Raw genomic sequence first — 14,889 nt, 5'->3', positions numbered from 1 at the left:
AATTAAAATACAACTCGTCCCAGCATCCAGGGAAATGACTCCAGTTAAAATTACCATTCTAAGAAAAAACTATCAATTTAATTGAGAGAGACCTCTCTAGATCTTTTAATAAAGAAACCAAGAAGGAAGTCAAAAGTTTTTCGGGTTGCAATGAATGTTGTTCGGATCCCTTTGAAAGGTGTCGTTTAATGGCTTGTCAAGTGATAATCAAGTTCCTAAATTAAGGGAATGTTTAGCAACGTGGCTGCGGCTGCATTCTTAAAAAATTTAATTTTTTTTTGTTAAAATTTAATATAGTTTGTATGTTTTGGATCGTTTTGATATGCTGATATAAAAAATAATTTTTAAAAAATAAAAAACCATCATTGACATGTATTTTGACACGAAAAATTATTTGAAAAGTACCTGCAATCACACTGTCAAACACGCTCTAATATCCATTCAATTTGGAAACCAAGAAAAAACAGAACAAGTAACTGTCAAGTAATGCTATCTGAATTTTATGAAGCACATTTGTTTTTCTTTTCTTTTCATTTTTTTTAGAAGTGAATGGAATTCATTGATTATTAAATTGATAAATAATTTTTGAGGAAGGTGGGATACTGGAAGTGGTGTATGTTATTGCTGTTTAACTGTATTTTTTTTAAAATATAAATTTATATATTTAGTTTTATTTTTTATATAATTTTAATATATTAATATAAAAAATAAATTTTAAAAATATTATTTTATTATATCTCTTGGAAAAATTCTTTAAAAAAAAGATCTTGTAATCCATCAATCACACATCAATGTTTGGTAATACTTTGAAAAACACTTTTAAAAAAAATTGATTTTTTTAATTTAAATTAATATATTTTTAATATTTTTAAATTATTTCAATATACTAATTTTAAAAAATAAAAACTATTATTGACATATCCTTTTAAATAAAAATATTTTAAAAATCAACTACAACTACATTTCTAAACACACTTATAACCTTTTAATTATTGCCACTCGTACTATCATGATCTTTTAATTAGTACCACTCGTGTGTTTTTAGATTACCAAGATCCACTGCTCCTTATCGGTTGTTTGCAATGTACTTGTATAGAGTACAGCGCATTAAATAGAAAATTAAGATTTTATAAATTTTAAGATTACAACTAAATTATAGAGAAATCTTGATTTTGAATGTTAATAATCCAACGTGAATAATATAATAGATTTTCAAATAGTAAGTTAAACTACAAAATCTAAATTAAATAAGCATCACAGACCTAAAGTAACTTAAAATTAATAATAAATAAATAAAACAATAATTTTTAAATTTAATTTAAATACAAAAACAATTTCAACCAGTTATATTAAGCTGACTATTTATAAGACTAAATTTATAAATTACTCATAAGATTTTAGTTTGATTTAAGAATTGTTTTTGTTTTTATCAACAACCTTATTTAACTTATGAAGACTTGATTTTAAATTTAAATCCACTAATCTAGCCTACAAACATACCAACAGTTTCTTTTAGACATAGTTTGGAAGAAAATCTTAACCTTCTTTTAATCAGAATTTATTTATTTTTAATTAATTTTTTATAATATTTTTACATCGTTTTAATTTGTTAATATTAAAAATAAATTTTTTAAAATAAAAAAATATTTTAAAATACAATTGTCATGGTATAAACCCAAACGTCGGTCATATGCTATATTTTTGTTGGGGAATATTCGGAACAGTGATAAACATTTGTGTCCACTTCAAGGCATTAATTAAGGTCCAACTTGCACAAAGTGGCAGGGACAAATAAAAGGTACAGCCAAGCATGCTAAAGTCAGCAACGCTATTATGAATTGAAATAGTTCTTGACAATTTGAACGGTTGAAGTTGATACCCACTACAAAGCATCGACGGTAGCCATACCTTGTGTTCATCCCCACTACGCCCAAATCTTTAACGCTTCAACATTCAACTCCACTACGCACAGACAGTAGTAACATTCAATCCACCGATCTAGATAGAAAACGAACTTAAATCTTAAAATAAATCATGGTCAGCATGTTACAATGAACCTCTCGGCCGGAACATCCACTTACATTTCATTTGTACATGTAATTAACGCTCACATGTATCGTTCAGTATATATGGTCAGTATTATAAAACTCAAGATGGATCTTTTTCTGGTGCCTCGGCCGAATATCCACCCATCTGAATTATATTCTGTATAGATATCACTTTCATTACATGGTATGAGGTTTTGAATGTGCCTGGGATCAAGATTTAAAGTCCTTCAAATTTTCACCTTCTTGGTATGTGGATATACTTATATGGAGTATGCTTAAACACAAACGTGATGAACCAAGATTTTATTAGTATATATTTATAAAAAATATAATGGATTGAGAAAGATTTGCATGTATAAACTTTCAGGAAAACAAACACGCCCTAGTGAAGACACGCTAGGCTTGGTAGTGTGTCAAGTCTTAGGCATGTTGGATCTAGCGCTAGCCAAATTTAGACGCGATTGGGCTTACTAGTATGCCAAGCATCGAGCACGTCCAGGACAATGTGCATCCATGGACATGTTCAAGGAAATGACCATTCTCCCTTTACACACCAAAGAAAATGAGGTGATGTGGGTTTGATAAACATGTATGACACAAGATACCTGAACTTAGCATCTAGCCAAATTCAAGGTAACTTAAGTCTGACAAACATATCATACCCAAAGTACTTGGACTTGACCATCCGCCAAGTCCAAGGTAACGCAGATCTAAAAAATATGTCAGATCCAAGGTACTTGAACTTGACAGTCCAGCAAATCCAAAGTACTAGGACTTGATAATTAGCCAAGCCTAAGGTAACGACTATCCTCCCTTGGCACATCCAAGGGAATGATTATCCTTCATTGGACATGCCCAAGAGAATGAGCATTCTACCCGGGAGATGACCCTTCTCCTTTATATCTAGCATAGGAAAAGAACTCAACTTTTATGAGCTCAACTACATTTAACGTCTGACTCTAATCTCTCTATACCTTTTAAGTGTATAAAAGCCCTTTAGAAACCCATCATATTTCTTTCAGATATTAATATAGATATAAGAGATATTTATACTCATTAAATGTTATCATGGTAAAATCACACTCCAAACCCTCATCTTCACAAAGACAAAACTCATGAGCTATATATACACTATGAAACCTTCAAATTAAAGGTTCATAATCTTCATTTTCTATTGTACATATATTTTTAGATTATTTATTTATAGAATATTATTGTATTTTTTCTTTCTAAAAAAATAATTATTTAAACATCGGAGAGTCTTCACCTTTACCAAAGATAATTTTTTACAGGTACCAACCACAAGACATCTTTGTTTACTAAGCACCAAGTATAAACTATCAATTATCTTAGTTATAGAGAATGGATAAGATTATTAAGACTAATGAATTAACCGATTATCCACAAGAACCACATTTCTAAGCTATTTAGATTTTTTTAGGACTTCTTCGTATATGTATAATTGTTTTGAGTTTTTTCTATATCTATGTATATGATTCTAACCTATATATTTATAACTACGAGACATTGAATGGACTTTAAACTACAGGTATAGTAAGGTATCATGTCCAAATTCCTTCGTATAAAAGATTTTATAATAAAGATCTCAAATTTCAACGACTAATATTCTAGTTAGTTTCGGATCTATTTATAGTCAAAGATTACATGTGACTTTGCAATTTAACTAGAGGTGAAATGAATCAAGGAACCAGTTAAAGTCAACTGAGCACTTCGGTAGCCCTGTGGCTAGATGCGGAGTTAAAAAAATTTGAAGGGTGGCAAGATTAAGAAGATTTTTCTAAGGAGATCAAAACTTAAATTTTACTAATCTTGATCCTGAAATTTTAAGTCATTTAAGGGGCCAGGAAATTTTTTCTTTTTTTTCAGGGCTGCCCCTACCAGGCCCTCCTAGCTCTGCCCCTGCATGTCGGCCTTCAACATCAATACAAGTTTGGCAAATGCATCATCCACAGAAAGACATTAACCTGGGATAAGTACTGAACAATATGCAATTTGCATATTTGACTTGTGATCATTATAATATTAGTAATGGATCTTCTAGTGCAAAGTTTGTACAGGGGGAATCAAACGCAGCCAAAAATGCCTGAACAGGGGTGACAAAGATTGAAGTGCCATTTGGCCTATCCTCTAGAACAGTTGACCCCAATGCAGTTTGATATGATGTCTCCAACTAGCCGTATTAAGACAAAACTCAATAAATGAGTGCAGAGTTATTTGTTCCATTTGACATAGAAATAACTTCAACTGTTAGACTAGGTTTTAATTGGATCAGTTGATCATATAACTGTTTCCTTTCACAAGGAGAGAGTAAGAGAGAGCGGGTTTGATTTCAACATATCAGAAGCAGGGATGAGTGTTGATGTTTCTTGGAGAATTATCCTTTGTGCTCTCCTTGTTTTACTGGTAATCTTTATCTCCCCTTCTTGAAATCACACTTGCAGCCTCCATTGATTTCCTTGAATTTTTAATATATTGTTGACAAAATTGGGAGCTTTTTAATATTTGGTTTTCCTGATTTAATAATTTAAACAATTTGTTCTTATTACAGTTTGCTGAAGACAGCAGTGCAAGAGAGATAACTCGCATAAGATGGAAAGAAGTGGAGGATGATACTAAGGGTCAGCAACACAACCCAGAAATACCTGATTTGCAACAACTTTCCAAGGATAATCATCTGCCAATCAAGCATAATATTGACGATGATCATCAAAAGCATGCGCATGCTCATGCTCATCTATCATCACATATGGATCACATGGACCCTTCAGATAAGATTTTCTTCACCATAAAGGATCTAAAAGTTGGTAACGCAATTCCAATTTACTTCTCCCATGGAGACCCTTCAACTTCTCCTCATCTGATATCTAGAGAAGAAGCCAATTCAATTCCTTTCTCTTTAGCAAAATTACCTTACCTTCTTGAATTTTTCTCTCTGTCTAAAGAATCTCCTCAAGCCAAAGCCATGGAATATACACTAACACAATGTGAAGTTGAACCCATGGAAGGAGAGACCAAGTTATGTGCTACTTCCTTAGAATCCATGCTTGATTTTGCACAGGCCACCTTTGGAATGGATACCCAAGTAAAAGCTTTAACTACTAACCACCTTAGAAAGTCAGTTGCACCTTTACAAAACTACACCCTTTTGGAAGAGCCCAAAGAGATCTTGGCACCAAAAATGATAGGATGTCATACCATGCCTTACCCTTATGTAGTTTACTATTGCCATAGCCAAGAAGGTGGGAACAGGCTATTTGAGATTTCACTTGGTGGCGAGCATGGAGATAGAGTCCAAGCTACTGGTGTTTGCCACATGGACACCTCAAAATGGGATCCTGACAACCCATCATTTCGTGTGCTGAAGATAAAGCCTGGAACTGCCCCCGTGTGCCATATTTTTCCAGCAGATAACATAGTTTGGGTGCCTTTGATTTCGTAAATTCAGTAGTAACATCTATTGAAGTGATTGTAAATAATGAGTCCTGATACTTAAATCTTGTGTTATGTCATATGCTTGTCTGTAAAAGAGTCCTTGTGGATGCAGGCATCCACACCAATGTTCCCTGCTACGAAGACTAGTAAATAACATCGGGGATTCTATAAATGGGAAAGTTTTGGAATGCGAGTGGTTTAGGATGACAGGCAAGGGCATTCTCTTTAATTACATGATCAGAACCTGGCTGCGAAAAATATTTTGGGCATGACTGGATTTCTTGGAAATCCAGCCAGAACTGACCAGATTTCTAAACCATAACTGGATCTAGTCATGGCTTAAAATAATTTAAACATCCAATCCCACTTTTTCGTCGGGTTTAACGAAAGGCCCCGAAGACCGCACCGTTATAAATGTGCATGATATAACATTGCTTTGCTTGCATGTTTATCCTGCAAGGTTTAACTCCAAGATGCTTATTTCCAAATTCCAATCACGCATAGTACAAGATATTCCTGCATTACAACAGGATGCATAAAACCCTGGTCCAGTAATGTTTACCTCGTAATCAAGTTGGCTTGCATCCTAACCTAACGTATTGAGACACTTGAATACAAACTGAACAACAAATCTACTCATTTCATCTACTTCACAGCTTACCTGTTAAGGAAGCACGTTTATTTTTATAATGTAGCACTCATTAATGACTCAAAGCTTGAGGATATAGCACTGCTAACTCCGTTATTCAGAGCCTAAGACAATAACATTAATCACCTTGTTGATATCCTTGGCAAATTTTCCATCTTCTGCTGGTTTGGCATCTTTGCACTGTCTTGGTTCGGAGGCAGTGACAGAGGACTTCTCACTTCTGCACTCGGTAGTTGTTCCATGATACAAAGGTATGGTTGACCAATCATCAGTTTCGGGTTCAGTTGTCGCTCCATACGTCGGTTCGAAAAATCATCACTTTCAGGCTAGATCGTTGTTCCACATGATAAACAAGTCGATTCGACCAATCATCGAAATCTAGTTTATCCGTTTCAGTCTCAGGAGCTTCATGATAAATACAACGATTAGACCAATCATCTAAATCAAGAGGTCTTTCATTTTTAGGTTCTTGAGGAACAACATTCTCGACAAGTTTGTCATTTTCTTCGGGATCTTGGCCTTGAATTGCTTCAGGCATTGGCTAGCCTGAAGAAATTCTATTTCGGTTTCGCTAGTAAGATTCTAACTTTCGCCACCAAAAGTTTATGTATCGTGATTTTTATTGGTGGCATGCCGATTCTTGCTGTTACTAGTGGCAATATACAGGGTGTGTATCATAAAATTCTCATTCCTGATAATTTTTTGAAAATGGATTTTCATCGCGCATAGTCGGGGTCCAAAAGGTGGCTACGAAACTATCAATGCAAGACTTTTCATGGGTCAATAATATGCTGTCTCCGAATGTTACTGTTAGCACGGGCTTCTTCTTTCCGAATCATTTTCTAAAGGCATCTGTAGGGACGACGTGCCGATTATTGTTATGGTGGGACTTGCAACCAGGAAACTGACGATGAAGAAGAAAAAAATAAGATGTCGCTCAGTTAGTATTATTTTTTTACTTTCCTTTTCTTTTAAGATGTTTTAAATTTGAATCTCTCTTTAATAACTAAAAAATGACAGAGAAAAGAAAAGGGATACAAACTCATCAAGGAAGCTCATGGGAGATGCTTGGTATTCCCTCTAATTTTTTTTAATTTTTTTTACTTTAAATTATTTATATAAGAAAAAGAAAAAACAATATTTTTAATTAGCAATAAGCAAGCAAAGATATCTATTTTCTCCTTGCCTTTCAGTTTGTAAAGTCTAAACCCCTTTTATAATCCCCTATCAAAAACCTACCCTCTCTGTTTCTCTCTTGATATTACAGCTTCGAAATGATAGAGGCATCAGCTATGTCTGCCCCTGCTGCCATCTTCTTTATCTCTTCGTTTTTTAGCTTGATTATTGTTAAAACATGCTTAAGTTCAGTTCAATGTCCTTAATTTTATTTTTTTTATTGACCCAGTTCGTCATGTAGTGTACTGTCCGAATTATTCTTAGTACTTAATCTTATCATTTCTTTGATTAATTGCAGAAGAAACTCGGTGGTCTCTGCCTTGCCTAGACCCTCCAGTGATTCTTCAACAAGTCGCAAGTTTTGCATTTATTTTATGTTGACCCAGTTCGTTTTTTAGCTTGATTATTGTTAAAACATGCTTAACTTCAGTTCAATGTCCTTAATTTTATTTTTTTTATTAACCCAGTTCGATTTTTTTAGCTCTATTCCAATGTCCTAAATCTGATTCCAGTTTTATCAATTTACCCCTGCCTTTGATATTTTAGTACTTGCTTCTCTTATACATTGCGTTGTCAAATGGGTTTGTTGAGTTATTGGATGGCTTTGGGCGGACCCTTTCCGCTTAATTATGTATAGATGCCGGTCATGTAATGATGTATGTGTTTTGACTATTTTGTTAATTTGTGTCTATGGTTAGACCCAATTTTTTTTTTATAAATGTGCAATTCTGTCAATGTAGGATTATCGCTAAGGAATGATGAGAAGGGTTTCCTTGATTGTAAACAAAGGTTTATTACTTTTTCAGGCTCCATGCATTTTTTTTTATTTTTTTTCGAAGATTTAATTTGACTGTTTATAATGATTGTCTAGCTGTTTTGGTAGTTAAGTATTTCTTCTAGCTGATGCATACTCTTCAAGTAATGATTTTTTTATACAGTTATGTTACAGTTAAAGCAAGGGGGGGCAATCCACCCACTATGCCAGCGGTGATGACTCCAGGAGGACCCTTGGATTTGTCATCTGTGTTATTTAGGAATCGCATAATCTTCATCGGGCAGCCAATCAATTCATAGGCGGCTCAACGAGTCATTTCACAGCTTGTGACTCTAGCAACTATCGATGAGAATGCAGATATTCTGGTGTGGTTATGCTGGCTTATTAGTTTTGTACTTAAGTCTTGTAATCAGTTTATGGAGCTTGGCACTAAATGGTAAGGACAAATTTTAAGTGCTTGTGACTTCTTTTACATTTGCAGATGTATCTGAACTGTACTGGTGGAAGCACTTACTCTGTTCTGGCAATCTATGATTGCATGTCTTGGGTAATTTTACTGTCATTATAATTTTATTTTCTCATCATTGAATAATTTGGAACACAAGCAACATCATCATGGGATTCTGATCTTATAACCCTCCAAGAGGTGGTGATTTTAGCAATGAACTTTAAAGACTACATGAAAGATCAATGGAGTGAAGGCATGCTTTTAAAGTTATGGTAATAAATCACGACCTGAGCATTGAAGTAAGTGGCATCCAGTCATAAACAATTAATTACGGTCTTCTGTCTAAACAATGAAACATGCCCAAGAAAATATGTATGCATTGCATTTTGATCCATCCATCCATCTTTCTATTCCTTTGACTCCTATCTGCTGCAAGCATTGATGACTTCTGATTCTCTCAGATAAAACCTAAAGTGGGCACTGTATGTTTTGGAGTAGCTGCAAGCCAAGGAGCACTTCTTCTTGCTGGTGGAGAGAAGGGAATGCGATATGCAATGCCTAATGCACGTATTATGATAAATCAACCGCAGGGCGGCTGTGGGGTTAGAATTAATTTCCTAATTTCTTTAATGCTTTTGAGAGCATGCAAGAGATTCTTTCTTTACTGGCTAGTTGAATCGAGAAAAGATCTCTGTTAGGACATTCACCATATAATTTCATATCTACAGCTAACTAGTCATGCTTAAGCATGTGTGCTGTGCTGATTGTTTACTTAAATTATGAGGTGAAACTTTTAATTCCTGAAGTTTCTGTTATCATGTTTAACTTGCTCTTCCCTTATAGCATGCTGGTGCGTGAACTTTTCATGCATCTGTGTGTGCAGATTCCAAAATGCAAAAACTGCAACAATATAAGCCCACTACAATGCAACAGTTCCAAAATCTTGGGTCTCTGGAATGAATATATATGCAGTAGTCATTGATGCAAATTCCAATATTTGCTTGTAGGGTCATGTGGAGGATGTGAGACGCCAAGTAAATGAAGCAGTTCAAGCTCGTCATGTGAGTCTATTTCCCACTTGCTTTCATCCTGATTAACTTGATGCCAAGCTGAAACCTAATTAATGGATGAATGCTTGTTAGCCCGGTTGAACAAGAATTTGAAACCAAGATTTTCCTCGTTCATTTAAGAGCTGAGCACTGCACTGCTGTATTCTTGAAGATGAAGTTCAGACTCAAGAAGTTGCGCTTTTTGCAAGCACAATATTAGTAGGGTGGGATTTTTTTATTTTTTATTTTTTGGTGGTAAGGGTGGGGGCTAGTTTGTATGTTAATGTAGTACTTATCTATAATCAGAGGTCCCAAAACTTTCATGTTCAAGGCAAAAAGTTTATTCAATGTTGACTCAAGTTGTAGAGCTCTCAGATTAAAACCAGCCTCTATGCCTTGCTTGCTGATCATTCCAGTTCGTATAAACCCTACTGCAGTTTGCTAGTTATGGAACTTTCAAATTGAAGATTTCTCTACTTAAAAGTCTTATTTCCCTGGTATTTCTGGTGCAGAAAATTGACCAAATGTATGCTGTATTTACCGGCCAACCCCTTGAGAAAGTACAACAATACACTGAGAGAGATCGTTTCTTATCTACTTCAGAGGTATGTGGCTCAACTTCTTTTCCTGATCCCTTTTGATGTGAAGTAGTCGTTCCCAGACATTATTGCTTGGTGAAAACCTGTTTCAACACCTGTCCGTGTGTGCATGTGGTTATGCATTTATGTGTGAGAAAAGAAAATGGGAGAAGAAACAGATTGTTCTAGTAAAAATCGTATGTATGAGATAACATCAAATGTTACCTACTCTTTCATGTTTCTGAGCCGCCTGTGTCACTCTTATAATTGTTCATTATGCGTTTGTTTAGATTCCGTTAAAATTCATGCTCATAATTGAACACCTGATAATAGTAAAAAAGCAATGATCTTGTATACATGTCATCTTTTGGCAGTTTATGACCTGCTTCAAGCTATTTATTCATCGTAGCATTTCACTCAGCTAATTAGTTGGTGGGCATTTTAAAAACCATATGCAATTAGTAATCACCATGCTCCTTGTGCCACCCTTTTGCTGCAGGCTATGGAGTTTGGGCTCGTTGATGGCATCCTGGAAACAGAATATTAAACTAGGATCTATCCGCTCAACAACATCCGGCATTGAATGCGGTGGGAAGGTTGGATATAGTTTTGATGTGAAGTTGAGTCGCCTCCATTTTTTGTTGGCATTTGTGATCCAACGTTATTAAGTAGGTATTATAAATTTCAGAGCCAAACGTGCAAGAATTTTGATTTTACAAACTCGGATGGTTCAGGTTCTTTGCTCGACTAAGCTTATCAACATTCCTCGTAGAACAATCTGAAGCTTATCAACATTCCACTCGGTGATTGTTCCAAATGGGCTATTTTTCTCCAACCGTGCAGTTGTTCGGCCACTTGGGGGGGAAAAATCCAGGATTTCCTTTCCCACGAATTATTTGGGAGCTAATGCATACCTGATAACAATTGCAAGATACTGGAGCTTGCCAGGATCGATAGCTTTGTAACGCTTATGTAGTCCACTTGAGATTAAACAGTTCTCAATCACATTAGCTACAAGATACCAAAATCTTACAAGAAGATGTATAAAATGCCAAGCTAGTCGAAGCACAAAATTTCCAACCTGCACGAAACCTTAAAACCGAAAATGAATCTCTCTTCCAGAGTCAAGGAAAAATACACAACACATGAATTGCGTACAATAGTATATGGCAATCATGCATGAAACAATGTTGAAAAGCTCTAAACTTTAGAGGCAAAAACAATTAACGAAGGTGCCTAAGAAATCAATGGTAGCAAATGAAACGTGCCTGTTTAATCCGACAGTCAACTCTCTGCACTTCATCTTTCAAGTCCATTAATCTACTAAAAAAAAGTCAGCAATTTAAGCATTGAAGAATCAATAAAAAGTATCGATAAACATGCATAAAAATAAAAGAATATATATAAAAAGAAAAACCCAGATAAAGCATTCACTTACAGATTGAGAAACTTAAAAAGAAAAGAACCTTTTGGGATTTAAAAGACCGAAAAAAGGTAGATGTTAGAGAAAAGGTTGCTTTTTTATTTCAGTGAAAGCACCAGTACCCTTTTAAAAGCAAGTTCACCTATTGTGGTGATATTTAATTATTTATAACATTAATCAACGTATACTAAGAATAAATAGACCGGGATTAAAAAGGCAAATAAAATAAAAAAGAACTCCAAATCCAAACAAATGAAACTTAAAAAAGATGAAATTAAAAAAATATTAAATAAAAAATAACAAAAAAATAATCAACAAAACAAGAAAATGAACTAAATTCTATAAATTAAACATGAGAATGAAATAACCTAATAGAAAGTAAACTAAAAAAAATTACGAAGGTTATTTCTAAAATATTAACTTAATATTAAGGTAATCCAAAAAAATATTTGATAATAATTGGATTTAAATCCTCTAAGATTTTCTAACGAGAATTGATGAGAAAAAACTCTTTTGAAGTTTTTTGTGGTGCTGGTAATTTGTTTTCAAGTTTCTAATTTTAATATTGTAATATAATCTTTATCAAATCTCAAATGTTTTATCGTACTTCAAATTTAATATCAATTAATTATCTTAATTACAAATTTTAAGTCGTTATATATATATATATATTGAAAAGTTACATTTCCAACTTTGAAGTGATTGCTTAATGTAAAACGCCGTTAGCGATGTACGGCAATGTTGTCCAATGCAACGACCATCGAAGTTCAGTTTTTCGTGATGAAGAATATTTAAAATTCATTTTTATGATTAGTGTTTGCAACTTTGCAGTTAATTTGCATTAATTCATGAAATATTATATATCTTAAGAGCATGGTACTGAGCGCGTGTTGTAAATTACTGTCCTTGCAACAAATTTAAGGTCCATATGTATCAACGGAATCTACAAATAGTCCAAAAAAAACCACAACAGAACTTTTACTTCATTTTATTTTTTATTAAGTTTTTCTTTCTATTTTCCTTTTCTCCCACCTGTCTTCAAATAAAAGAAGAAAAAAAAAAGAATTCAAATTTCAAAAAGTAGCATTTACCTTTTGGGTATGAAATCTTTTGGGTATCAAACCATAACAGAAACGTACATAAGCTCCTAATTGTTAAATTTCGAAAAAATAAATCAAGTTTAATCTTGAATAGCTATACCTCATGCATGCATGGCTTCTTTTTTTTTGATATTATTTTTTGTTCACAGATTAATATTGTAAGATGTAGCAATTAGATGTGTGGGCACCGAGGACCAGATCATAGTGCCATCAATGTGAGGTAATGCAATAGCAAGGAGGTTCCCTTCTCAGCTTCTTGCTGATGGATCATTAATGGGCACGTACGTCATAGTTCCTTGCAATTTCGTTCCTGCGATCAGTGTTTGCGTTTACGCACACATTAGTTTCTTACAATCTCGATTGCAACTTTGCATGTACAAAGCATCACCCATCCTTTGTCCTTGTTTAGTTGGTCCTTACGTACCAGGCGCCTCTGTCAGTCCATGAAAGGTGAGCCAGCAGTTCTTACAGTCGCTCCAGGAGAGTGCTACTAGCACCTTTTAATTTATTTGTTGTTTTTTTTAGTATTATAAAAGTACTTAATTTTTGCTAATTGCTAGACTACAAATTAAAATGCTAATTAATTGGAGAAGACACCAAATTAATTAACCATATATACCTGCTCGGGAAAAACAGCATTTAATCTCCATATTTATGTTCTCTCTTGTGTGCATGATTACATTCGAAATTACATGACTTTGGACATTATGGAAGTCTAAGAGATATTTATGATAGCATTTTGATAAAAACAGAAAATTAAGGAAGAGATAAGACTCTTAGATTCTTATCTCTCTCCCCGGTTAGTTATCTCCCTACATTCTCTCACTTCAGTTTATTCATCGAGGCTTTTAATTAATTTTCTTCCTCGACAGGCACCAGCAGCAGTCACCAGACTTGCTGAAACAGAGTAAAAAAGGTGACCGGCAGGGGAAAAACACTGTAACAAACTCCATAACAAACACAGAGAATAAAGATATATAACCAGTAGTCTTTTTTTTTTCTTCTGCTTTTCAAAATTTGAAAGAAATTTTATCAACTCCCGTTCTTATCTTATATATTCTGTTTCAATATCTCTATCTCCAATTTTTAATGTCCTTTTAAAATCCATCTCTCTCGTTTTTCTCTCTGTTTTCATAACCAACATACTAACACCGTTGCCTTTTCACTAAAACCCTAATCCTCTCTCCCTCTTTTACTCACGCCATGAAGAGCCAAGAAGATTTAGAAAACAATGAGCAAGAGATCTCCATGAAGAGAAAGCACGGCAGTAACAATAACAATAACAACAGCATTAGCCAGCAAGATTTGGAAGGTGAAGATGAAGAAGATTTTGACCTTACGCTTTCTTTGTCATTTGGTCGACCTCCGAGATCCAAAAAGAAAACTACCCTAAACACTACAAGACCACAGTTATCATTGTCATTGCCACCACCTGTAACATCATTATCGGTAACTCATCAACCGTTACCCCAGCATCAAGATATCCCTCAAATTGAAATCCCACCGGATGCCCAGATGACACCAAGGCCTCTTGGCCCTCTTCAGCTTTCTCCCAAACACGCCCCATTCGCTGATATTCCTGTGACTGAACCATTAATGCTATACACTACTGCTCCAATAAACCATGAAAGTTCCATGGCTGGTCCATCTCGCGCTCCACGCACACGCCGGAACCCTTCTCAGGGTCCCCGCGGAGGGAAAGGGGAAACTGTTCCCGTCTTGTATCCTTGGGCCATGGATCGTCGTGCCATGGTGCATAGCTTGGACTATTTGCTATCAAGAAGAATAGAAACCATCACTGGTTTAGTCCAATGCAAGAGATGTGAAAAACAATTTGAATTAGGGTTTGACTTGAGAGCCAAGTTTGTAGAAATTGGTGCATTTATTTCTCAAAACAAGAGTTTCATGCATGATAGGGCACCAAGTGATTGGATGAATCCGGTATTGCCCAGGTGCCAATTTTGCGACCAGGAAAATAGCGTGAAGCCTGTGATTGCCAACAAGAAGCAGAAGATTAATTGGTTGTTTTTGCTTTTGGGGCAAATGTTAGGCTGCTGTACTCTTGATCAGTTGAAATATTTTTGCAAGCACACAAAAAATCATCGCACTGGGGCTAAGGATCGTGTTCTCTATCTTGCTTATCTTGGAATGTGTAAACAGCTTGATCCCAATGGCCCTTTTGATCGCTGA

At 34.8% G+C, this 14,889-nt stretch overlaps 3 protein-coding genes across 3 annotated transcripts; all 3 read left to right on the top strand.

Annotated features, from left to right (window-relative positions):
* Window positions 1–4,032: 4,032 nt before the first annotated feature.
* On the top strand, window positions 4,033–5,673 carry LOC133679879 (BURP domain protein USPL1-like). The gene is made up of 2 exons (XM_062102605.1): window positions 4,033–4,472; window positions 4,618–5,673. Exons 1-2 carry the CDS (start codon window positions 4,419–4,421, stop codon window positions 5,506–5,508), a joined length of 945 nt encoding a protein of 314 aa, XP_061958589.1. The 5' UTR covers window positions 4,033–4,418; the 3' UTR covers window positions 5,509–5,673.
* Window positions 5,674–7,290: 1,617 nt separating this feature from the next.
* LOC133679881 (ATP-dependent Clp protease proteolytic subunit 6, chloroplastic-like) lies at window positions 7,291–10,896 on the top strand. The gene is given in 9 exon segments (XM_062102608.1): window positions 7,291–7,444; window positions 7,625–7,680; window positions 8,067–8,115; window positions 8,265–8,466; window positions 8,583–8,648; window positions 9,011–9,151; window positions 9,557–9,610; window positions 10,111–10,203; window positions 10,676–10,896. Coding segments are annotated over 9 exon segments (729 nt in total). The 5' UTR covers window positions 7,291–7,424; the 3' UTR covers window positions 10,724–10,896.
* Window positions 10,897–13,902: 3,006 nt separating this feature from the next.
* Window positions 13,903–14,889, top strand: LOC133679917 (uncharacterized). The gene has a single exon (XM_062102654.1). It carries the CDS (start codon window positions 13,903–13,905, stop codon window positions 14,887–14,889), a length of 987 nt encoding a protein of 328 aa, XP_061958638.1.

Source organism: Populus nigra, chromosome 19 (genome assembly GCF_951802175.1).
Source record: "Populus nigra chromosome 19, ddPopNigr1.1, whole genome shotgun sequence".
NCBI classification, from domain to species: Eukaryota; Viridiplantae; Streptophyta; class Magnoliopsida; order Malpighiales; family Salicaceae; genus Populus; species Populus nigra.
The sequence above is the reverse complement of the archived record's forward strand: the minus strand, read 5'-3'. Positions and strand labels throughout refer to the sequence as shown.

Excerpts from the sequence above, each read along its gene's own strand:
- LOC133679879 (XM_062102605.1), top strand. The coding sequence starts at position 4,419 with ATGAGTGTTGATGTTTCTTGGAGAATTATCCTTTGTGCTCTCCTTGTT. Across the intron at positions 4,473-4,617 it reads GTGCTCTCCTTGTTTTACTG|TTTGCTGAAGACAGCAGTGC; the intron begins GTAATCTTTATC and ends TTCTTATTACAG.
- LOC133679917 (XM_062102654.1), top strand. The coding sequence starts at position 13,903 with ATGAAGAGCCAAGAAGATTTAGAAAACAATGAGCAAGAGATCTCCATG.